The sequence below is a fragment of the Hyperolius riggenbachi genome, chromosome 4, assembly GCF_040937935.1.
Source record: "Hyperolius riggenbachi isolate aHypRig1 chromosome 4, aHypRig1.pri, whole genome shotgun sequence".
NCBI lineage: Eukaryota > Metazoa > Chordata > Amphibia > Anura > Hyperoliidae > Hyperolius > Hyperolius riggenbachi.
In genome coordinates this window covers 319,390,934-319,417,191 of record NC_090649.1, presented here as the reverse complement: position 1 = coordinate 319,417,191, position 26,258 = coordinate 319,390,934, and the positions used below count along the sequence as shown (strand labels likewise).

The 26,258-nt window shown below is 45.5% G+C and overlaps 1 protein-coding gene across 11 annotated transcripts in view; it reads right to left on the bottom strand.

Annotated features, from left to right (window-relative positions):
* Window positions 1-26,258, bottom strand: part of SASH1 (SAM and SH3 domain containing 1) — a 1,147,574-nt gene that overhangs the window by 211,998 nt on the left and 909,318 nt on the right. The window contains exon 3 of one of the 11 annotated variants that reach the window (XM_068231719.1): window positions 21,869-21,957. The exons of the other annotated variants lie outside the window; for them this stretch is intronic. Coding sequence (XP_068087820.1) covers window positions 21,904-21,957 — 54 coding nt within the window. The 3' untranslated portion in view covers window positions 21,869-21,903. Of the gene's footprint in view, window positions 1-21,868; window positions 21,958-26,258 lie in introns of those variants that run through there. 11 annotated transcript variants of the gene reach the window in all.

Here is a 26,258-nt window from a genome sequence, read left to right as displayed (position 1 = left end):
TGACCACCAGGAAAAGATGGAGAGGACCATAAAGGCATCAAGGGGGAGAGATGGCCCGGTAGAGCCAAAAATGTTCTGGTTTCTCTTAAAGCAATACTGGTATCCCTGAGTAAGACATTATGTTTGATATGGGTTGGGAGTTGAGAGATCCTAACATGCAAGATTCCCGCTAAGGACCATGGTGTTACCAATTGCTGTTCCAAGGTGGTATTAGTAAAAAAAAAAATCTGTTTTTCCCAGCCAATCTCTGCAGTGACGCAGAAGAGCAGCTACATTATAAGCTCTGAGATTAGGAAAATTGGCCCCAACGGCAAGTATAGGCCTCTGTAAAACCCGTAGAGAAATTCTGGATCTTTTTCCCTGCCATAAAAAAGTTTTAAAGGCTTTAGTAAGGACCTGAATATCCCCATGCCTGAGCAAAAGAGGTAAAGTTTGTAGTGGGTATAGTAGACGCCCAAAGCTGATCATTTTTATAAGATGACATCTTCCTAGTAGAGAAAGTGGCAGATCCTTCCAGGTATTTAGTTCAAATAGTACTTTATTTATAATAGAGGAATAATTTAATCTATACATTTGAGTAGCATTTTGTGAAAAGTGTACACTCAAATATTTTAAGGATACCTTTGGAATTTGAATTTCCAAGCTCAAAGCTATTGCCCGTGCCTTTTTTGTGTCGTTAATATAGCTTGACAGCATCAGCATCTCCGACTTTGTTCTATTGATCTTAAACCCAGTGAATACCCCAACCTGCTCGCAGAATTGAAATATATTGTTGAGATCTTTTGCTGGGTTATTAAGGTAGATTAGGATATCATCTGCAAATAAAGAACAAAACAGTTGTGTGCTTTACTGTGATTCATTGGAATAAAATCCCTTGTCTAAGGTACATTGCAAGGGGTTCAATAGCCAAGTTGAAGAGTAATAGGTATAAAGGGCACCCCTGGCGAGTACCTTTATGTAAGTGAATGGGAGAGGAAGCCACCCCCTCAACTATAAGTTTAGCCATGGGGCATAGGTACATGGAGGAAATATATTCCTGAAAAGAACCCTCAAAGCCCATAGCAGACATAATTTGGTGTAACCATTGCCAGCTAACGTTGTCAAAAGCCTTTTTGGCATCCAGGGGACAAAATCCCCCCTGGATGCCGAGAATTGCAAGAGAGCCTATTGTATTCTAAGACCGTCATCACCTTCCTTATATTAGCAACTGCTGCTCTACCCTGAACAAAGCCCACTTGGGATTTCTGCCATTTCTAAACACTGTGTTTATGGTCACTATCATTGACTACTGCTGTGAGAATTTTCCTTGCTCAATTTCAAATTTATTTGGGCGATAAAGAAAGCATAACATAAGGGCACTAGGCCTTTGCACCCAGATCATTTAAGCAGAACCACAATGGTAAGTGTTGTCAATGAGACGCTTGCTACTCTCTTGGGGGCCAAAGGACAAGTGATCTTATGTATGCAAGTTCCATGATCTTGTAATTTATTCCAAGTTGGAAATCCAAGAACGCTTTACAATGTAGTTGGCTCCAATTTCAGATTAAACGGGGGAAACAAAAAGCAGCATTCTCTTTGACTTTCACCTAAACGCTTTTTGTACAGTTGACAAACCAGGTAAAGCAGACAATCTTAAGGGGCCCATACACCTAACTATTTTCCTGCCGATATACAGCAGATTCGATCACTGATCGAATAAGCTGTGAAATCATTGCGCAAACATTGACCGAATGATCGATTTCCGACTGAAATCGATAGTTCCCGTCGCTTCCCATCGTTCCTGTCCGATTTTTCTCGATTGCCGGTGGGTCGGGAGTGCGTCGACAGCGGTGTTAAAATGTCCGATGACCGACGCAATACAGCGGCAATACATTACCTGTTCCGCCGGGGCGGGTGTCCCCGCTGCTCCTTCTCCGCTGGGCTCCAAGTCCGGCAGGCTTCACTTCTTCCTGTCCCGACAGGAAGTTTAAACAGAGCGCCCTATACTGTTTAAACTTCCCCGGACAGGAAGTGAAGCTGGACCCGTGGAGCCGAGCGCGAGAAGACGACAGCGGAGACTGGGGGAACAGCGCCGGCTGGATCAGGTAATGTATGCGGGAAGGAGGCGGGGGCGTCAGCTTCACAGATGGTGAATCGATTTCATGCTGAAGTTGATTCACAATCTGTTTGCAGTAAAGGCAGCCATACGATCCATCTCTGATCAGATTCGATCAGAGAGGGATCTGTTGGTCAATCTGATGGCTAATCGACCAGTGTATGGCCACCTACCTTTCAGACTATACTAGATTACTAGTTACATTTTAACCCATTTTAATCACGTACACAGTGGACAACATATGAAAACCACTTAGTACCGAGTTAAATTATTCCTAATGAGTAGATTATGCTCTATACATTTTGTTATAAATGGTGTTCCTTTATTGAATGTTATGACTCATGATTAAGCAAACTAACAAAAATGACTGGACACGCCGACTAACCACTCACACAACACATGATCTTTCAATCTCATTTTACTGCACATCAAAACATATTCACACTAATTTAAGTACCATAATTGCTAAACCTTACGGTCTGTTCTGGCCCTGCCTATAAATTCTGTGATAATGGAACAATTATTTGGTATTCCTGCAGTTATTGCACAGGATACTGCTATTCGAAGTTGTAGCTGAACCATAGGCATGCATCATACAACTAGATTCTACCCAAGAAAAAATGTGTACACACAACAACATTAACCACTTTACCCCCAGCGGTACAAATTTCTCCGCCCCTTTTTCCCCCCCTAAAAAACCAGGGACGGAGAAATCCGTACCTTCCGCGCTACCGCCGCTGTCCGCGCTCCCGCCGCTCGTGCGCGCGCACCCGCCGCTCGTGCACGCCGCCGCCCGCTCGCCCGGAGATCAATGAACGGGAAAATCCATTCCCGTTCGTTGATCTAGCCCCCGCAATGATCTGCTGCTTCTTTCAGAAACAGCGAGATCATTGTGAGTCTCCCAGCCTCCTACTGCTTCCTGTAAGCGTCCTTCCGGACGCTTACAGGTCGCATGTAAACAAACACTCTGTGGCCATCTTGTGGCCAAATAGTAAACTACACCCTAAAAGCATTTTACATATTCAAACATTACATTTACACAATAAATTAACTCATTACCTCCCACACTCCCCAATTTTTTATTTTTTTTTGTAATTTAAAAAAAAAAAACATACAATAAAAAAAAAAAAAAATAGTTAGCTTAGGGACTGAACTTTTTAAATATTTATGTCAAGAGGGTATAACACTGTTACTTTATAAACTGCGGGCTTGTAATTAGGGATGGATGCAAAACTGAAAAAAATGCACCTTTATTTCCAAATAAAATATTGTCGCCAAACATTGTGATAGGGACATAATTTAAATGGTTTTATAACCGGGACAAATGGGTTAATACATTTCATGGGTTTTAATTACAGTAGCATGCTTTATTTAAAAACTATAATGGCCGAAAACTGAAAAATAATAATTTTTTCCCACATTTTTTCCTATTTCCCCATTAAAACACATTTAGAATAAAATAATTCTTGGCATAATGTCCTACCTAAAGAAAGCCTAATTGGTGGCGAAAAAAAACAAGATATAGTTCATTTCATTGGGATAAGTAATAATAAAGTTATAGACGAATGAATGGAAGGAGCGCTGAAAGGTGAAAATTGCTCTGGTGGTCAGGGGGTAAAACCCCTCAGTGGTGAAGTGGTTAATGATAAACAATTTAAGTTCTTGAACAATGCTGAGTTGTATAGGAAATTGCGTGATTACTAGACCAAAGTGCTAAAATTTTAGCAATGGGTAAGTGTCAAACTGAACAATGCAACGACACCAAATATGGAAAGATATAAACAATTTCCCTGTAAGGTATGCTCTTCTGCCTCCCACCTTTGCTTGCAACTACACGTAGTACAGAGTGGCCATTTAAGGTGCCTGTACACTAACTCGATTTCCCACCGATATGCAGCAGATTCAATCAATGATCGAATTTGGTGTGAAATCGATAACACAAAAACTGACCGATCGACTGATTTCCATCCAAAATTGATCAATTCCATAAATCTGTCCAGGCGGAAAATTTCGCTCGATCGTCGTCGGGTCAGGAGCGCGGTGTTAGCGGCATTCGATTCGGCGAAGACTGACGCAGCAATAATCTCACCTGTTCCGCCGGCGCGAGTCCCCAGTCCGTGCTGTCCCTTTCTCCGGCTGGCCTTCTCTTCACTTCCTGTCCCATCCTGTGACCAGCGGATGTTCAAACAGTAGAGGGCGCTCTACTGTTTGAACTTCCCCTTCTGACAGGACGGGAAAGGGACCCAGGGACTCTCACCGGTGGAACAGGTAGTGTATTGCTGCGGCCAGCAGGAGACCAAATGGGGGAGACGAGCAGGCGGCAACTTCACAGGTTGTGAATAGATTTCATGCTGAAATAGATTCAAAATGTGTGTGCAGTGTATGGGTAGCCAATAGATCCCTCTCTGACCAGATTCGATCAGGGAGGAATCTATCTGTTGGTCAATCTGGTAGCAATCGACGAGTGTATGGCTGCCTTTAGAAAAAGTGTATCCTGATAAACAGAGTCTAGCATCTAGAATTCATTTTGTGGAGTTGGGCTCCCATGCACTTCCTGCAATCTGTGGAGAGGCTACTCATTTGGCTACTCATGACTTCTTATCATACTGAAGCAACATACAAACTGCTGTGTCTGCTAGCTGCTGGAAGTGTACAAGAGTACATTATAAACAGAAAACTCCCAGTAGAGAAGAGCGTGATCACATGAAGAGGATATGAGAACACCTTGTGGGGGAAACTGATATCCCTTACCCTCTACAATAAACCCCATCTCCATCAATGTGCATCAGCTCAACTGCAGCTTGTTAGGAAAGTAGTGGTGGCCACTAATGGTCCAATCTTTTTCATCCAATCTTACAATTTCTATCCTATACAATAAAATGCAAGTGTCCCTGCGTCATCAACTGAATGGTTGTGTGTCCCTGGCTTTTTTGTACTGAGCCAGGGCAGTTAGGACACAGGGCCAGATCTGTCAGTTTACTGTGTGTAGTTCACAGAGGTTCTCATTGCATTGTGGGAAATAACAGCTTTTTTCAACTGCCAAGCAAGCAGCTCCCTCTGTGCATATATTTTAGACAGTGGTGGGGAACGAGCAAGCGGGACGCGTATGTCAGAATCAGATTTATTTCGCCAAATACAGCAAGCGCTATATTCGGAATGTATTGTGGTACACATGACATAGACATAGTATAGGAGGACAAGACGCACAACACGGACAATTTAAAAACTGCAGTAATGGTATACATGACAGAAACTGGGTCGTCAGTGTTAATGCCTGCCGTGCAGGAGCAGTCCAATAATAATAATAATGATGGTGGTGGTGGCCCCAGTGCAGACCCTGGGCAGTAAGAACTAGGGCGGGCAGCGGCGAGAACTGACAGACCCCACTAGGGCATGCCAGGTGGCGGGCCTGACGGGGGAAGGTTGGAGTTAAGCAGCCGAACCGCTTGGAGGAAGGTGTTCTTCCGTCTGGTGGTTTTGCATGGTATAGTCCTGTAGCGGCGGCCCAATGGGAGGAGCTTGAAGTAGCGACTGCCTGGGTGGGAGGGGTCACGGGAGATCACAGTGGCCCTCTTCATCATCCTAGTGGAGTGGAGGAGATCAAGAGGTGGAAGAGGAGACCCGATGATTCTCCCTGCATCAGCTATGACTCTCTGCAGTTTGTGTTTATCGCTGGCCCGCGTACCAGACAATGACTGAGGAGCAGAGGATGGATTCTATGGTGGCAGTATAGAAGCTGGTCAGCAGTTCCCTGGGCATGCCGAATCTCTTCAATTGGCGCAGGAAGAACAACCTCTGCTGAGATTTCTTTTGAATTTTGGAGGAGGTGTTCTGCCCCCACTTCAGGTTGTTCGACTCGTGCCAAGGAACCACACGGATGTCACCCTATAGACTTCGGTACGCCCAATGAGGACAGGTAGGGGGGAGGGGTTCCTCCTGAAATCTACGACTAGTTCAACAGTCTTTGTGGCATTGAGAACTAGGTTATTGTCTCTGCACCAGTTACAGATTCTCTCAACTTCGCTGCGGTACTCATGCTCTCCGTTGCTGCCAATTAGGCCGATGATAGTGGTGTCGTCTGCAAATTTGAGGACTTTCACAGAGTCCGCGGATGATATGCAATTGTTGGTATAGAGGGAGAACAATAGCGGTGACAGTACACAGCCTTGTGGAGCACCTGTGTTGGTGGTTCTGACGCTGGAGTAGCAGTTGCCAAGCTTACCTGTTGCGTTCTGTTTGTCAGGAAGTCCTTGATCCATGCTCAAAGGGTGGGATCTACTCCGAGCTGCGCCAAATTGGTGAGCAGGATGTCAGAGCAGATAGTGTTGAACGCCAAGCTAAAATCCAGAAGCAGGATCCTAGTGTAGGAGGCAGGGTTGTCTAGGTGCTCCATGATATATGCCAGGCTGGCATTGATGGTGTCCTCCACGGATCTGTTTGCCCTATAAGCAAATTGGAGCTGGTCGAGGTGAGCGTCCGTGTACCTCTTCAGGTGGGCAAGGACCAGCCGCTCAAGGAGCTTCATAATGTTGGAAGTTAGGGCCGCTGGTCGGAGGTTGTTGTGCTCAGTGCTGCCTTTTTTTGGGGACTGGTACAATTGCGGACCATTTGAAACAGGAGGGGACTGTATGCGCGGGACTGTATGTGCGCACATTGCGGGGGTAGCGGCTGTGACCTAGAGGCCGGTTTTTAACGGGCGGGCCTTTTTACTAGTGTAATATAATGCTGGGAATACACACAGATTTTTGGGCTGATAGATGGTTCGATAGATAATTTCCAACATTTCCGATCTGAATTTCCAATCTGAATCGTTCTGATCGAATTCTCACTGAAGTGAATGGAAATTAATCAGAAAAACGACCATAAAATCGAACGGAAGAACGATCGGACAGTAAATCGGCTGAAAAATCCCAGCATTAGGGAACTGCCCAAATAAACCATTCAATATATTCGCTCATTTAAAGCCCCATCTAAACTATACAATTTTTTGTCTGATTCAAATCGAGCGTACTGCGCAGGCCCAGTATGGTCTGTGCCTGTGTAGTAGGCTCCTGGTGACATCAGTGGTAGCGAGGACACGGCAACGTAGGCGCAGTGGTTTTCCGACTTTAAAGTCTGAAATTCCAGAAGTGAACCGGAGGTGGGGCCGGAGCATCGCTGAGTGGCTGCGCAGGCACAGGATTATCTGCGGAGGACCATTAGAAGCCCCGGGTAAGTTCAACTCATTCCGTACAGTATACCTTTAACACTAAACCCACTTCTTCAGTCAAGCATATAGTAATTTGCCAAGTTTGAACAATTAAAATAAGCGATTGTAGAAGAGGTTTTTTGCATTTGGATGCTCTGCAGTGAGCACAAAATTATTAATAAGATAAGGATGTAACCCATTTTAACAGGGATTTACACCTTTGTCTCTAAACTGTACTGATCTGGCTATTCTCATGCACAACAAATTGCTGGTCTTTATAAGCCTCTGCATAATAGTTTGTACTCTACAGAGCAGGGCCGGCCCTAGACTTTTTGCCGCCTGAGGCAAATTTTTAAAAAATTGCCACCGCCGCCGCCCCCCCCCCCCCCCCCCCCCCCCCGCCGAGCTGGAGAGGTAGCTGGCAGGACGGGGGTATTGGGCCAGCGGCGGGGAGGGGGGTCGGACCCCCCCCTCCCTCGCCTGGGTCCCCCGTCCTCCGCTCCCCTCCAGCCTTAAATAGAAGCAGCTGCAATGTGTAAGAGGAACGGGCAGGGAGGACACTCACCTCTTCCCAGCGTGCGCTCCACAGACGTCACTTCCTGCAGTGTTGCAGGAAGTGATGTCAGTGGAACGCACGCTGGAACAAGGAAGAGGGGAGTCCTCCCCGCCCGTTCCTCTTACACATAGCGGCTGCTTCTATTTAAGGCTGGAGGGGAGCGGAGGACGGGGGACCCAGGCGAGGGAGGGGGGGGGGTCCGACCCCCCTCCCCGCCGCTGGCCCAATACCCCCGTCCTGCCAGCTACCCCTCCAGCTCGGCGGCCGGCTCCCCGCACCCACGGACGGGCGGGTGCCGCCCCTGGAAATTTGCCGCCTGAGGCAAAAGTTTCACCCCGCCTCATGAGCGGGCCGGCCCTGCTACAGAGGATCAGTTCCTCCTTGGTCACCCATAATTTACCATCTCGTCTGCTTTCTGTTTGCCTGTGTGAATTCAATTCAGAGAGGAAGGAACAACAGAAGCAACATGTTGCAGAATAGGACATGAATACTGTATGCGACTGCAATATACAAAACCATGGAAATGCATTTTAGGGGAATATTTATTTTTTCTCAAGCCAAATGTGTGGTCATAAAGTAAATCTGTAGAGACAAAAAAAAAAGTCACAGTCACCTATGGAGAGGGAAGGTTCTGGATCCTATAGACCTTCCCTGTCTTCTCATGTCCTGGTTTCACTTCAGTGCTGTCCCCCATTCAAATCTGCCACCCCAGAAACACTTGCGTCCCCATATTGCTTTAGAAGTCTGGTGGCTCCATGCTGCCTGCTCGTGTATGCATAGTATGGAGTCTCTGTCCTTCAGGAAGCACTCTGGGATGCGAGTGCTTCCAAGGTTTCCCAAAGGCATATTTAACCAGCTGGTGAGTGTATGTGACCATCTAGTCACCCCTCATCTGTAACTAATCACAACTGTAAATTGATATCTTATCTGTATCAGCTAGCTGCCTCGGCAGAGCAGCTAATTTGTAAACACAGGATGTTAACCGTATGTTTGCTTCCATGAAAGCAGAAAGTAGACGCTGCAGATGTATGCTAAAATAAGTCTAAATGCATAATTTACCACCCAAAGAAAGCCTAATTGGTGGGGGGAAAAAAAGGTAGAGATGGTTTTGCTGTGACAAATGGTGATAAAGTTATTGGCGAATGAAAGGAGGAGCGCTGACAGGTGAAAATTGCTTTGGTACGTTAAGCTCCATACACACGCTCAACAGCAGTCTTTTATGTGTAACAACTTTTGTTGAAGTTGAAAAAGCTAAAAAAAAAGTCTTCTGCTATTGTTCAAAAAGCTGATAAGACTCATTGACTTCTTATCAGTCTTATCTTTCTGAACAAACATGTTTTAGCTGTTTCAACTTGTTTTACAACAAAAAGTTGTTCAACAATTGTGCTGCATAAAAAGACTGCTGTTGAGCGTGTGTATGGGGCTGTAGGGTAAAAACCCTTGGGGGTGAAGTGGTTAAAAGTTATTATGCTGTTGCTTATATTTTAGAGCAAAGAGTAAGTTCTGAGTTCAGGTCTGCTGTAACGTGTGCAGCTGCTATACTTTTCTACACTATGGTGCTGTTCACTGCCTTATTACACGAACTGCTGTCCAAGCCTAATTTCTAAGAATGTGCCTATTTGTACAAATCATAATGAAATTGGCCACCCAAAAGTATGGATATATTAAATACATTTTAGTTTGATGACTTAAGCCAGCGAGCTACAGACTGCAAAGTATGTGTCATTAAAATTCATTCTGAGAAAAGTCGCTGCTAAAAAAAAAAAAACTGCAGAAAAGCAAACCTGCTACTGATTGCTGCAACCTAAAGATGCTCCTGCAGAGTGAGAGCATACTAGATCTCTGCTGAGCATTTACCCCATACTGTGTAAGAGAAGGCAAAGAAGACATTATGATAAGCCCATTATCAGACAGCCACCCAGTATCATTACCTGCACAGTCTTAGAAAGGTTTTATGAGAGAGTGTGGAAAATGACAAGCTCCAATAAAGCAGCACATGGCTTGTAAAGAGCCATCATCTGACAAAAACTTATTGGCTATGTGTTTGTTAAACAGGAGATTGGAATAACCTAGTTACTTGGCAAAACAGCCACTTCTGTTAAAAACATTGTTTCATGTGCAGTGTGAGACGCCATCACCTTGTGGATTTTAACCTATGCGCATTTTTTACAGCTGTCTTGTGAGTGTAATTTTTAATAGCAAATTTTTATAATAAACGGTATTACGCTATGGGAGCCTTCTGTTTGAGTTTAAGGTGAATGTGTGGAGCTCTGTTTGCTCTTTTTTATATGAGGAATGAAGATTGCCTAATATCCTGGTGTGAGGGGGATCAGGAGGGACCCCAAACAAGCGCGTTTGCTGATCTGGTGATAGGGTCAGCTGATTTGTCTGGTGAGCGCATTTGTTTAAATTAAAGAGGAGCTGTTAGGTATAAGATCTCAGAGAAAAAAAAACACATCAGTAGCTAAATATTGGCTGTACTTACATTACATATGCATTTCACTGTCCACGTTTGCATTTCACCGAATTTTTGTATAGTATTTGCAGAGATTTATGCTCCTGACAGTTCCTGGCAGGTTCCATCTTCGACTGTCTTGTCTGAAGCCAGTCGTGATGTAATATCCTCCCTTACCCTGCTTCCTGATTGATGATTCTTTAGCCCTCCCAACTCCCAGCTCTCAGACACTCCCACCAGTCTTTGGCATAAGGAGAGGGGGTTGAGACATATCACCAGCTCTGTGTGCGGGCACCGTCACTCTGCCAATCCAGGGGGGGGCAGTCTCGCTCTGTCAGTCGGGAAGGGGGGGGTGTGTGCAGGCAGTGTCGCTCTGTCATTCCGGGGGGGGGGGGGGGGGTCGGTGATGGCAGGTGTAGCTCTGTCAGGGGGGGGGGGTGCATGCAGTGTTGCTTTGTGAGTCGGGGGGGGGTTGCGGGCAGTCTCGCTCCGTCAGTCTGGGGGGGGGGGCTTTGGTGCGGACAGTCTTGCTCTGACAGTCGGGGGGTGGGGGGCGTTGCGTGCAGTCTCGCTCTGTCAGTCCGGGGGGGGTTCAGTCTCGCTCTCTCAGGGGGGGGGGGGGGTGTTGTGGGCAGTGTCGCTCTGTCAGTCCGGGGAGGTTGGGTGCGGTTACAGAGTCGCTCTGTCAGTCGGGTGGGGGGGAGGTGCGGGCAGTGTCGCTCTGTCAGTCCAGGGGGGGGGGGGGGGGTTGGGTGCAGTTACAGTGTCGCTCTGTCAGTCGGGGGGGGGGGGGGTGCGAGCAGTGTCACTGTGTCAGGCGGGAGGGATTGTGCAGGCAGTGTCGCTCTGTCAGTCCGGGGAGGGGGAGTTTGGGTGCGGTTACAGTCGGGGGGGGGGGGGGGGGGGGGGTTGGAGATTGCCTTGGTGTGGGAAGTCTCGCAATGTCAGTCGGGGGGGGGGGGGCTGCGGTCAGTCTCGCTCTGTCAGCCGGGGGAGGGGGGGTGCATGCAGTCTCGCATCGTCACTCGGGGGGGCAGTCTCGCTCTGTCATTCCAGGGGGGGTTGTGCGGGCAGTCTCGCTGTCAGTCCGGGGGGGGGGGAAGGGGTCCAGTCAGAAGGTGTCTGAACTGGGGAAGCCAGTCAGGCTGCAGTAAAGAATTAGGGAGGGATAGGAAAATGAAAAGGGAGGTACAGGGAGGGCAGTAGAGAGAAAAAACCCTCCCAGCATGCTCTGCAGCATCTGTTATGCGGCCTGCGGCCTCCTTAGGAGCTTGGGGAAAAAGAGGATTGCTGTTCAGCCAACAAAAAAAGTAAGATAGATTTCTAACTGCAGTATTGCAATATTAGCTAGGCACTTCCTCATCTCCGCTTCAAGGGGGGGGGGGGGGAAGAGGGAGGTAAATCTGGATGCGGGCAGTGTCACTCTGTCATATCGGGGGGGGGGGAGCGTGCAGTGTCGCTCTGTCAGTCCAGGGGGGGGGGGGGTTGGGTTGTGCGGGCAGTCTCGCTCTGTCCGTTGGGGGGGGGGGGGGGGGGGGTCGGTGCGGGCAGTGTCGCTCTGTCAGTGCAGGGGAGGAGGGGTCTGTCACTCAGCTGTCTAAACAGAAAGGTGGAAAGGGAAACCAGGAGGGAGAGGGGAATCAGCCAATCAGGCTGCAGTAAAGAATTCGGGAGGGATAGGGAAATGAAGGGGAGGTACAGGGAGGGCAATAGAGAGAAAAAAAACCCTCCCAGCATGCTCTGCAACATCTGTTATGCCGCCTGCGGCCTCCTTAGGAGCTTGGGGAAAAAGAGGATTGCTGTTCAGCCAACAAAAAAGTAAGAACGATTTCTAACTGCAGTATTGCCATTTTGGCTACCTTCCAAACTGTTTAACACAGGAGACTAGAGATTTCAATTAGCTTTTTTTGCCAAACAGTTATGCTGGGCATACACTGCGCGTCCCCGCGCGGATTGATTACCGCTCGCCCCCGCGGGCACTTTCTTATCTCTGTTTCGTTTCTTCCATTGTCCGCCTGCGGGGATCGATCGTGGTATCGATCCGGCGCGGTGATCGGGCACGTTGGATATTATCAACCGAGCCATCAGCGGCTCGATTGATAATAAAAAACGAGCCGTGTATGTCCAGCATTACTCTTTAAGCTGAAGGTGTGAAGACTTGAATTGATGTACATTGCAAGTGTGGATTGCCCTAAAGAGACTACATATATGTTTAAGGGACATTGGCACATGGTCGTTTGCACAGACTGTGTACTGCATATTCCTATTGTGATATATGTGGGGTTTGAGGATTCTGTGATACATACCTTAGATGAGCGCAAACTATAATTATTGTAGCATAGCTTCGTAGTTTTGGGACCCAGTGTGAGTTTTACATTTGGGGCCCCAAGCACTCTATACATAATTTATATTGAGCATCAAAACCTGCCAAGGACAGCTGCAGTGTCATGGGGGTGTAAGCTGGGGGTGAACAGTCTATCAATGGTTAAAAGTAACCAAATAACATACAGAGGTGATAATAACCAGAACAGCACCAATAGCACCAATATAGAAATAATAAAGCAGTTGAAAGGAGGGCTCTACTGGGCCCTTGTGGTCCAGAGGCCCTGGTGTGGCCGGTACATCTGCATTCCCTATTGCTATGCCCTTGGATGAATGTAAAACCCGGACCGTGTGTGTGTGATAGTGTGTTTATATGTATATGTAAAACCCGGACCATCTCTAAAAAAAAAAAAAACCTGCGCTTCCCACACTCTCACAGCAAATCTCTGGTCATTAAACTGTGCTAATTATGTGCCCAAAGGATCATGCCTTTTTGCTCAAAATCAAAGTTAAGAGTGGATTTGATTTACCCCTGAATGTTTGGGGGCAGCCTAAACACAAGCAAACCAATGAGAAAAGAATAAAAGCAATAATTCCCTACACACTTGACATGCCAACAGTGGAAAGACTGAATGTAAGTGCTGTATGCCTCGTCCTAGTATTGAAAATGCTAGTTCTTCAGCTCAGTGGGAATACATCCTGCTTGTTAAGCAAGTGATTCATGAAAAGGCAGATGCTTGAAAAAATGGATACAAGGCCATCATAGAATCCAGCGATACTGCATAAACTGTACGAAGACTACACACAAAGGCTGGCTGCATACATATTACCAGTCATTACTGCCATTTCTCAGAAGCATTCCTTTTGTTTAGCATAACCACCCTTATGTTCCACATAAAACATGTTACCTGAAGTCAGGGGGCCACAACAGTCTAATCTGCAAATAGCAACAAGAGACAGCACTGTTATAACATGCTATGGGGTGATTCAACCCAATGGAGACGTGATTTTGAAAACAAAATATGAATCTACAAACTGCATGTGTGGAATTCTTTCCATTCAAACCTACACTAGACTAACTTATTCAAATAAATGTAAACATGGTAAAACAAGCAACAAAGATCACAAATCCTTGTTACAACACAACACGGCAAAAACACTAGAAGAAAATGGTTCTAAAGAATGCATAAAAAATACACACTGAAGAGTAATATACAAACAAAAAATAAATAAAAAATTACGGTAGAACATCTAACTACTTGTTAGAGTAGTTGGCAATAAGTCTGTAGTATGACGCACAACAATATTATACGAGAGTGTGAGTGTGCGTGTGTGTGTGAGAGTGTGCGTGTATATGTGTGAGAGTGTGCGTGTGTGCAAGAGAGAGCGTGCGTGTGTGCGAGAGAGAGCGTGCGTGTGTGCGAGAGAGAGCGTGCGTGTGTGCGAGAGAGAGTGTGCGTGTGTGCGAGAGAGAGTGTGCGTGTGTGCGAGTGAGAGTGTGCGTGTGTGCGAGTGAGAGTGTGCGTGTGTGCGAGAGAGAGTGTGCGTGTGTGCGAGTGAGAGTGTGTGCGAGTGAGTGTGTGCGTGTGTGCGAGAGAGAGTGTGCGTGTGTGCGAGAGAGAGTGTGCGTGTGTGCGAGAGAGAGTGTGCGTGTGTGCGAGAGAGAGTGTGCGTGTGTGCGAGAGAGAGTGTGCGTGTGTGCGAGAGAGAGTGTGCGTGTGTGCGAGAGAGTGTGCGTGTGTGCGAGAGAGTGTGCGTGTGTGCGAGAGAGTGTGCGTGTGTGCGAGAGAGTGTGCGTGTGTGCGAGAGAGTGTGCGTGTGTGCGAGAGAGTGTGCGTGTGTGCGAGAGAGTGTGCGTGTGTGCGAGAGAGTGTGCGTGTGTGCGAGAGAGTGTGCGTGTGTGCGAGAGAGTGTGCGTGTGTGCGAGAGAGTGTGCGTGTGTGCGAGAGAGTGTGCGTGTGTGCGAGAGAGTGTGCGTGTGTGCGAGAGAGTGTGCGTGTGTGCGAGAGAGTGTGCGTGTGTGCGAGAGTGTGCGTGTGTGTGAGAGTGTGCGTGTGTGTGAGAGTGTGCGTGTGTGAGCGCGCGTGTGTGCATACACACACACACACATACGTATATATCCCCAAAAACAGCATCCTATATGGGCAGAGTAAAAAATAAAGTGAGGAACCCGCCTCCCCATGTGAAATACTACATAGACAATAAAAAAATATTTCAAGACAGTAAAGAAATCTCTGCACAGTGGATATTGCTGAAAGCCAGGACTAGATGACCATGACTTTCAAATCCCCAGTCAGTGCTGCACTTAAAACAGGTACCCACAGTGGATACCAACACATGGGTTCAGGACCACTTTCGAAACCCACTGTCTCTCTATGAGGGTCAGTTTTCATTATGCACAGCATGCAGTTTTGTTTTGACATGATGCTGGCACAACTGTGTGAGAGGCTAGATTCGCATATGTTCGCCATAATTTTTTTTATTTTTTCTTGCTGCATGCGAATCGGGCGGCCTTCTACTGATTTTAACAGGTTGCGTTTTCCTGACCAAATTTGCATGTGGAGAAATGCAGCGATTCGCTGGAGGTGGAAATGGGCCCTTACCATGCAAAGGAAAACAAAACACATATGTAAATATCACCCGAAAAGCACCTATTTTTCAGAACTTGAAATTATTTAACATGGCCTCTCGCAAAATGGAAAAATATCCTGTGGTCTAGCAAATCAAAACCTGAAATTCAGACATAAACCCATAATGGTATGCAGGTGCATTATTGTGCATGGTATAGATGGCTTGCTGGGAAAGCACCATTAAAGGATATCTATACCCATTTTCTCCCTGCCGTTTCCAGCCACTTATATAATAGGGCAATCTTCAGAACCCCAAGCTGCTCCTTGTGCAATGCAACAGACGTTGAAGCTGCCAGGCTGCGGGCAATTCCACCCACTGCCTGAGCAAAAGTGGTAAGATTAAGATCAGCGTAACATGGGGGAAGGTGGTGGACAAGATCACAGTCACATGGGCAAGTGGGCAGGGCAGTCACAACACTACAACTTGGTTGCTCTCAAAAGCATCAGATCTCGATAAAAAAGAGGAATCAAGGGGGCGGAGCCTGGACGCGAGACCGAGAGGACGCATGGAGGAGTAGCTCCGATCTAAAGAGCCCGAAACGAGCACCCTTTCCCTGTTCTTACCTCCTCACTCCTTACCAGCAGACGCCGGATAGTATCCCCCCCTCACCACAGATGGGTCCTACCAAGAAAACAGGTGGAGAGGCCGACCCCGGAATCCCTGAAATGTTCGCTCGCAAGAGCAAGGCGGGGAACTCCCAAAATGGCGCCCGCCCGCCTGGAGATGCTGAGCAGCTTATCAACAAGGCCTCTCCCACCGCAGACGCAGCTACCAAAGAGGACCTAAAGAAGCTGTACCAGGACATCGAAAAGCTGGTAAGAGCATCCAACACTAATGCGGTTAAGGAGATCAGAGGGGAGATCTCGGCGCTAGGAGACAGAATACAAGAGCTAGAGGAGGAGGTAGACGGGGTTAAGGCCTTTTGCACGCAGGCCGAACAGGACTTTGCTGAAGTCCGCACGGACATACAAGCCCTTAAAGATGGTCAGGAAGACAAGGAAAACAGGGACAGGAGAAACAACTTTAGAGTGAGGGGGGTCCCGGAGTCGATTACAGATCTTACCCCATATCTGGAATCCCTTTTCACGCAGATTCTACCCGACCTCCCCCTCGCTGAACTGCGTATGGACAGAGCCCATAGAGCACTCAGGGCTAAGCCAAAAGACGGGGAGCCATCTCGAGACATTATTCTACGCTTTCACTATTACAGCACTCGGGAAGCCATACTAACATATGCACGTAACTCACCGGATTTTACTTTCGGAGAAGATAACGTCACTTTCTACCCAGATCTATCGCAGATCACCCTAAAAAGAAGAAAGGAGATGAAACCCCTAACTTCTCAACTGATCCGCAACAAAATCCGATATAAGTGGGGGTTCCCTTTCAAGCTTATCATTTTGATCAATGGCCGCCAGCTCGTGGTCTACGGCCCACACATGATCAGCGAAACACTCACCAAGCTGGGTCTCGAAACACCAGAGGGCCCAGCATCACCCGCTTCCACTCCCCAGACTCGGATCTCTGCTCCTCGGGCCTCATGGACTAAAGTAGGCCCCAGGAGATCTGCATGCAATGTGAACGCGCAGGACCAACCAGCTAGCACTGAATACTGAATCATCTCCGGGAGAGGTACTTTGTCAACTTGTCTTTGTCCCATACGCCCTCCTGCCTGTCACCATTAACGTTCACCGTGGTCCCACTGAGGATCTGTCTCCCACACTTCCTCTCCATCTTTGGGGGAATTACCTCGTCACATTGTTATACGCATTTCTTACTGCCTATTCATGACCATTCGAAAACGGGCTCCGGCCGGAGTCATTGTCTCCATCACTCGGAACTGGTTTTCGGGGCATACCGACCCCCCCGACAGCTGCATTCTCCACTCACGCAGCTAACGCTAACGATAATTAGGGATGCCAGAATTCCGGCTCCCTGCCTTACCAACTGCTATGTGGCAGGAATTAGGTTTATGTTCAATCTGCATTCGTTTATGCACACTTTTCACGGTTTGCTTTAAAGTTATAAATGTTGTACATACATATGAAAGTCATGCCTTGTTATATTGCTGGTATTCAGTCTTAATTAATGTTATCCCTATGGTGATTTTGCCTTATATTAACCCTATGGTGTCTTCAACACACGGCGATGCGACCCCTCCACATCTCTTGTATCCCTGACCTCGGAATCCGGTAGCACCCAGACCCCACACGCTGGAGTAGCCTACACAGACCTTAAAGTTATCTCCCATAATGTTAATGGGCTAAATTCACCCCAAAAACGAAGAATGGTCAGTAATTTCTATAAAGCACAAAAAGTGGATATTCTACTTCTTCAGGAGACCCACTTCAAGAAAGGCTCTGAACCAAAATACTGGCACAAATTGTACCCCAACACTTACTACGCCTCAGCCCTTACAAAGAGATGTGGAGTGGCCGTACTATTCAGAAAAAATGTCACTTTAGAAGTCACTAAAGTAATCAGGGACCCTGAGGGGAGATACCTAATAGTTATTGCCTCTATATCTAGATGCCTATATACCATTGTCAATGTGTACGCTCCTTCTGAAGGTTTAAAACGCTTTCTTAATCTTCTAACCTCAAAAATAGCTATGCATAGAGAAGGAAAGCTTATTATTACAGGTGACTTTAACACCACGCTAGACACCCCTCCTCCTGGCACCGGTACACGCAGACCCCCAGATAGAACGCTCATAACTTTCCTAAGAGAGGTTAATGTATGGGACTCATGGAGAGCTTTACACCCAGGGGAGAGAGGGCACTCTTTCTTCTCACACCCTCACGGGTTATATTCCAGAATCGATTTCATTTTTATGGACGCAACCCTGCTGGAGAGAACCAGTAAAGTAGATATATCTGTAATCTCATGGTCTGATCATGCCTCGGTTGAAGCTACCATAGCCATTCAAGGCCCTCCTTCTCAATATCAGTGGAGAGTAAATGAATCCTTACTGAAGGATCATGAAGCGCAGGCTGAAGTCTCTGAGTCTATCAGACAATTTTTAGCACTTAATTCCCCAAATGACACCTCTAGGAACATACATTGGGCTGCCCTAAAAGCTACAGTCAGAGGAGTCTTGATCAAAATATCCTCACAGAGGAAAAAAGCCTTCACCCTTAGACTCAAGTCACTCCAGCAGCAGATCAGGAACCTAGAGATGCAACACGCCATCTCCGGGGAACAAAAACTTTTAGACCAGCTCCTGGCACTCCGACAAGAGCTACATGCACTATTATTCAAGCGAGCTGAACGCTCTCTCAGACTGACAAACCAAAAATTCTATGATAAAGCTAATAAGCCTGACACATTGCTGGCCCGCAAACTCTCCCAGAGGTTGGCCCAGAACAGGCTTCATCCTATCAGGGACAGATTAGGGAGAATGTCTTATGATCCCACCCACATAGTAGATCTCTTTTCACAATACTACACTGATCTATACAACGGTACCACCACAGATAAATCCACAATGAAGGCGCCTCTTATTCTCAAATATTTAGATGCAATACAGATTCCCTCTTTCTCCCAAGAGGATAAATCTAAACTAAACGCCCCTATATCAACTAAGGAAGTAGAGATCACTATCTCATCCTTAAAGAACGGCAAGGCCCCTGGACCCGATGGCTATACAGCCCTATTTTACAAAACATTCAAACCCCACCTTATACCAGTTCTAACGTCCCTTTTCAACAAGTTACTAATTGGCGAGGAAGATCTGCTGCCTGAGTTCCTTCAGGCATCAGTAGTGGTTTTACCTAAACCAGGCAGAGATATTGCAGAGATATCCAACTACCGGCCAATCTCCCTGATAAATTCAGATATCAAAATCTTCTCAAAAATTTTGGCCGATAGACTGAATGCACTATTGCCAAAAGTAATACATCCAGACCAGACAGGGTTTGTCATGGGAAGACAGACTACCGATAACATCAGAAGAATGGTTAGCTCAATCGAGGTCATGAGTCATGCTAGAGGGCCTTCTCTGCTTCTATCACTAGATGCAGAGAAGGCCTTCGACAGAGTCGATTGGCGTTATATGCGGCTGGTTTTACAGAAATTTGGAATCACAGGCGAATTCCTTAATGGAATCCGTAGCCTATACACACACCCGACAGCGTCGGTCTGCAACATGGGCCTCAGGTCAAAACCATTCCCTATTAAGAATGGAACGAGACAGGGGTGCCCTCTCTCCCCCCTTCTCTTTGCACTATGCATCGAGCCCTTAGCACTGCTGATTAGGGCATCTGTCAATGTCAGGGGTGTGGGGGTTGGGAAGGAGGAATTCAAAATCGCCCTTTTTGCAGATGATACGGTGTTCACCCTTTCCAGCCCCCACACCTCCCTGCCAGCTCTATTTGACCTAATAGACGAATTCTGCTTGGTATCTGGATTCAAAATTAACCGTACTAAATCAGAAGCTCTGACTTTTGGGCTAACGCCTATACAGCAAACAGCACTTGCTGCCAAATTCAAATTTAAAATCCAACCAAAGGGTTTAAAATATTTAGGCATAGTTCTCACGCCCTCCATTGCGCAGCTCTATGCAGCCAATTACACCCCTACTCTAGCAAAGCTACATAACCTATTAAACGAGTGGGGCTCCTACAATATCTCTCTGACTGGGCGCATCAATGCGCTCAAGATGACAGCTTTACCAAAGATTCTGTATCTCTTTAGGGCCCTCCCTATCAGAATCTCCCGATCTGATATCCAAAAATTACAATCACACTTTACAAAATTCCTCTGGGCTGGTAGGGTACCCAGGATAGGCTACCAGCACCTAGCCAGGAGCAAGGCCCAGGGCGGATTAGGTGCCCCGAACCTACTTAACTACTTCTACGCATCACGCCTAGCACAAATTGCTCAGTGGTCTGCCACATCTGGCACTATCAGATGGGTCGATCTCGAGGCAGCATTAATATATCCCTTTCCCCTGGCATCTTTACTCTGGACCAGACGACCCTTGCTACCCAAGCCTGGTCCCCTGGCAGTAGTTACAGAATCTCTGCTCATCTGGAAAGCACAAAGATCCAGACTGGGTCTCCTCAATAGGCGTTCCCTTGAAGAATCAATCCTCATGAACTCAGACTTCCTGCCTGGAACTGAGATCCAAGTATGGGCTAACTGGCTAAAATTGGGTTCCCTTACTATCAAAAACATCGCCCCCGAAGGCAGGATCTTATCATGGCTCGAATTAAAATCCAAATTCCACCTTCAGTTATCGGACTTTTTTCGATACTTACAACTTAGACACTTTGTTCAGGGCTGCGCAGTGGAGGGCCTTGAGACCTCCCCACCATCTATTGCTAGAGAATTCCACTCGTATGAACATACACCAGGTTTGATATCTCTATTTTATCATGAGCTCTGGTACCAACGTCTGGAAGAAATCTCCCCGGCCATGATAAGATGGCAGGAGAGACTTCAAAAGGTATGGTCCCTGGAAGAATGGGAAGCTATATTCCTGGACCTTGCAAGATCCTCTAAGAACAGCCTAACTAGAGAAAGGGGATATAAAATACTATATGATTGGTACAGAACCCCCTCAATACTCTTTAAAAGAGGTATTTCTCCCACAGACTTATGCTTCAGAAACTGTAATATGCGGGCCGATCAAGCCCATTGTTGGTGGTTTTGCCCTGTGGTAAATGAGTTCTGGATGGCATGCTTCCGCCTAGCCTCTTCAGTTCTGGGAAGGGACGTGGCAGCCGACCCATGGGTGGCCCTTTTTGGCAGGGCTGATCCTCTTCTCACTAAATTCAATAATAAACTATTGGTGCACTTTTGCAATGCAGCTAAAGCTATCATAGCCAAGGAGTGGAAATCCACCACCATACCAAAAGTAGCATTAAAGCACAAAATTAATGAATATTTCTGGATGGAAAAGATTACGGCTGCCCTGTATGATGATGAGGATCGGTTCGACAAAATCTGGTCACCCTGGGCTGATAAATTCCCCCAAACGTGACCTTACTGGACACACTTTGGGGGCCGAAGCTAGCTCCCTTTTTCGTATGATTTAGTATACTGAAAGCTGCAGCCCTGTGCTGACACCTCGGAACCCAGAACTCAGAATTTAAAATTTTAAGTCTTCACCTGTACCTCGCTCACATGTTTTATTGAGACTGATACCAATGACTCTGTAAACTGTTATATTCTGTATGTACACTTGTTCTTCAATAAAATTTCAATGTTGAAAAAAAAAAAAAAAGAGGAATCAAGGGGTAGGAGCCGTGCAGACATAAAGGGCTTCATCAAGCAATGAGTTTTTCTCCCCCAAGGCTTTATATGTTTTACCCACAAACACTCTGCCAAAACTGTTGAGCAGCTGAAATGTTATATCAGCAAAGAATGGGATAACATTTTCCTTTCAAAACTACATCAGTTGGTCTCTTCACAGAATGTTGGCAAATAGAAGTGATGCAGCACAGTGGTAAACATACCTATCCTCCTGTTGCTGGTATCAAATTCAAAATAAAATTATATTTTACATCAGAAAACTAGAATATACATTTCAGTGATGAAATTGGATAGGTTGCCCTTTGTACGATCAGTTAAAAAATGCTCAGATTGGAGTTGATATTTTGAAAAATGAAAAACTTTATTTGGTGAGGTTCAAAGAGGCTTTTTTTTCTGATTCAAAGAGGCTTTTGACCGCTCACTTCTGTGCATCTTGAAATTATGCCACTTATCTAATTTAAAAAAAAAAAAAAAGTGATGCTGAGTAAAATGTAAATACAAAACTGAATGCGATCATTTTTTCAAATCATGTACACCCGATGATTAATAAAAAAAATCATAGACACATTAATAGCAATAACTCACTACAAAATTGAACAAAAAGGACTGGTATGCAAAAACCAAAACAGCAATTATGTTTAATATCCAGGAACACTGCACTAAAGTGTACAGTAATAGCTTCCAATAACTATGCAAGTGTAAATAAAATGTAATTCATGCTGAGTAAATCGCATTAGTGAATAACAAGCAGTGTTTGGCACTGAGCACATTAGCAATGAGCTGGCAGGAAGGCATTCCTTTACCGTAATGATACGCAGTCTAGTTTAATATTACAGTTTAAGTACATGAGTTAAATAAAAAAGGCGAAATGATTGGGCAAGTTTTGCTAATAGTATATGTACTGTATTTAATTTACAGCAGAAATGGTAGCTGTAAGGAAAATCCATATGTTCTTGAAATGCCATGTTTCATTTTGACCCTTTCATGCATATTCATGCAAAACCCCAACATCCCAGCATTATTTACACTGCTAGTAAAGCACACATGTATAATAGCATTACTGATGTCTCTCCCCAAACCTGCAGTGTCCTGATGGAAGAAAACAACCAAGTTATCCTGTAGCATGGGGTACTCTGTAACCTCTTCACTAGCAATCTGAAGGGTGGTTACAAAGATGGAGATCTGGCTGCATGACCCAGTGTGGGCCCTAAGCGTGCTGTACAAGTCTTTAAAACTCTGCCCATACATGTGTATGACTAAATCTGGAGGAACTGGAAATTCAGCACCCCTGCTGAACTTGAGCATTGTTCTGTAACAAAGGGAAAGGTCAAATGAGGGCGTTTACATAAAGGTGCAGTCATTGTATGATCAGATTTTCATAATGCCTGATCAATCACTCAGCGAATGGCAGCAGAGAGTGCTCTGCTGTGAAACAGCGTCTGGAAGCAGGAAAATGTACACACGCTCCTGCACACAGTTTTTGTGAGCAAATGGGGAGGGTGCTAATTGGCTCTACTTGCATTTAGGGAGAGGGAGGTGGAGGGCACCCAATGGCTCTGGGCCCCCTGCGATGTCAGGGGTTGCAGGGATGATTGTTATGCCCATGGTTATTACAGTCAAATAAGCCACTCTAGGAAGTGCCAGGGACCCTGACCACCCCATTATTATAGTTATTTATTAAGTGGCAGCATACTATGCTGTTCTGTATAACACATGGGCAACTGCAACAGGAGGGCTATGGAGGCTGCCATATTTATATATTTTTAAGCAATACTAGTTGCCTGGCTATCCTGCTGATCCTCTGCCTCTAATACATTTAGCCATAGATCCTGAACAAGCATGCATCAGATTTGAGGTTTCTGACATTGTCAGATCTGACAAAATTAGCTGCATGCTTGATTCGGGTGTTATTCAGACACTACTGCAGCCAAACAGATCAGCAAGGCTGCCAGGCAACTGTTATGGTTTAAAGGAAATATTGCAGCAACCATAGCCCTCTTGCTACAGTTGCCCTTTAAATCTTTACTGCACTGAAGCCAATGGAATCTGCTTCAAGCAGGCTGTTTGCAATCGCAGCAGGTGCCAAAGTCCAGCTCCCATTTTGGAAATGTCTAAAAAGCACTGTAAATGTTATAGCAACTAATATAGAAAGTAGGTCTTCATAGGGAAAATTAACTTCTGATAGGCTTCCTGGTTCAGGGCTCAGCCACCATTGGTTAGTGCATTCTTGTCAAATATGGCAAAAAGCTGTGAATGAGCTACTTTACTTGAATGAGTTATTTATGAATTATGAGCTACATTACTTAAATGAGTTACTGTGAATGAGTTATTTACTTCCAAAATCATCTCTCAGGGTTAGAATCTTGTGAAAATTAAAACACAAAAAAAGTCTCCAGTATTTGTAGAAATGGATAGGTGGCCCTAACATAAATCTGTACTCATTCCCCTAGGTAGAGGCAGATATCCTTATGCTCCCATTGTAGGAGACTTCCCAATTCCACTACAAGTCTCCTCCACTTTACCCCCGCCTTTTTCTTGCAGCTAATGGAGGCAGGGAAGAGGCCCTAGGGAAGGATGGGAACCTTATACGGCCACTTAAACTAACCCACCATCTTAGATTTGCAAAGCTTTTCACAAAGCTAGAATTATGCTAAATGTAAGATATTAACCACTCTGTGAACGCCTAATGCAGGATGGCAGCCACAGTGGCTCTCTCGTTCATCCAGAATGCACTGGTGCGTCATCTCGTGATGCGCAAGATTAGCAGGGGAGATGGCGGCGAACAGTCTGCCAGCCACGATCGGAGCCAGCAGGCTGTAAATATAAAAAAAAAAAAAAAATGGTGCACAAATCATTTGTATAGCGCTGCAATCTAGCGCAGCGCTGTACAGGGGACAGCTCTGTCACTGAGATGTCCCCAGGAGAGGCACACAATCGAGTTCTGTGAGAAGTGGTTTAATGGTGGATCTCAAGGGGGGAGAAGAATAAAAAAATACTTAAATTAAATTCTAAAACAAAAAACAAAACAAAAAAAAAAAGTGACATTGCAGCAGCAATCATAAAAAGCTCTGTTGATGGCAAGAAAAGGAGGCAAGATTCGTGTGCCAAGTTGTATGGCCGTGCAGTGAACTGTTAAAGCTGCAAGAGTGCTGAATAGTAAAAAAAAAAATGGCCTGGTCACTAGGGGGATGTAAGCCTGTGATCCTCAAGAGGTTAATACACTTCAGGTAAGGGGACACACAAAGGCAGAGATAATATTTATATTTCAGGGTTCGCAGCAGCTGTTAGACCTAGCTGTTGTGCTGAGCATACACGGCTCGTTTTTGCCGCTCGATTCTCCCGTTCTATCATTTTGCCGCTCGATTCTCTTATCTTTCACTTGTTTTTATCCTTTTGCATTCACTGCAATCACAAATTGAGCGGCGAAACGATCAAGTCGATCAAGCTATCTAAATGGCTCAAAAAACGAACCGTGTATTACCAGCATCAGACATAGCTCAGATAGATCAGTTCTATAGCTAATGGAGTTACCAAAAAGATAAAAGCCAACAGACAGCTTCTGTAATTTTGGCCAGCAAGGTGACATAGTAAAATCATGATCTTTAGGATATGCAGGACATGACAGAAATTAGCTGAAATGAAATTGGCTGTATTGGCTGAAATAGTGCTCCTGTACTCCAAAAAAATAAAAATAAAAAAAAAAAAAAAAAAAAAAAAATGAAAAAAAAATGCTCGTTGGAAAAATCTTGTGGTGGGTACGGGCCTTAAGGAACCGTTCAATGTCTGTACCTAGCTTTACTGTAACTATACTGACACCTAGGCATGCGCTACAGGCTCTGTTTGCTTACCATTTGTAAAGTACTTAAAGGGGCACTATGGCGAAAAATTGTACATTTTAAAATATGTGCAAACAAATAAGAAGTAGTTTTTTTTTTCCCCAGAGTAGTATGAGCCATAAATTACTTTTCTCCTATGTTTCTGTAAAGTAGTAGAAATCTGACAGAAGTGACAGGTTTTGGACTAGTCCATCTCTTCATAGGGGATTCTCCACAAGGCTTTTATTCTTTTAAAAGATATTCGCTAAAAAGGATTTAAACAAGGATGCTGGCCAGCTTCCCTGCTCCCTACACAGTTTTTTTTGGCAGTTGGACAGAGCAACTGCCATTCACTAAGTGCTTTTGAAAATATATAAATACATGAGAATCCCCTATGAAGAGATGGACTAGTTTAAAATCTGTCACTTCTGTCAGGTTTCTACTACCTACTGTGACAGCAACATAGGAGAAAAGTAATTTATGGCTCATTTTACTGTGGAAAACTGTACTTCTTATTTGTATATATGTTTGCACATATTTCAAATGTTACAATTTTTCGCTATAGTGCCTCTTTAAGTTCTGGTTGCAGTTGCTTAAAGGAAACCTAACCTGAGAGGGATATGGATGTTTCCTTTTAAAGGGGAACTGAAGTAAGAGGTATATATTTGCCATATTTATTTCCTTTTAATCAATACCAGTTGCCTGGCAGCCCTGCTGGTCTATTTCTCTGCAGTAGTATCTGAATAACACCAAAAAAGCATGAAGCTAGTCAGATCTGACTTTAAAGTCTGAACCACCCGATCTGCTGCATGCTTGCTCAGGGGCTATGGCGAATAGTATTAGAGGCAGAGGATCAGCAGGGCTGCCAGGCCACTGGTATTGATGAAAAGGAAATAAATATGGCAGCCTCCGTATACCTCTTTCTTCAGTTCCCCTTT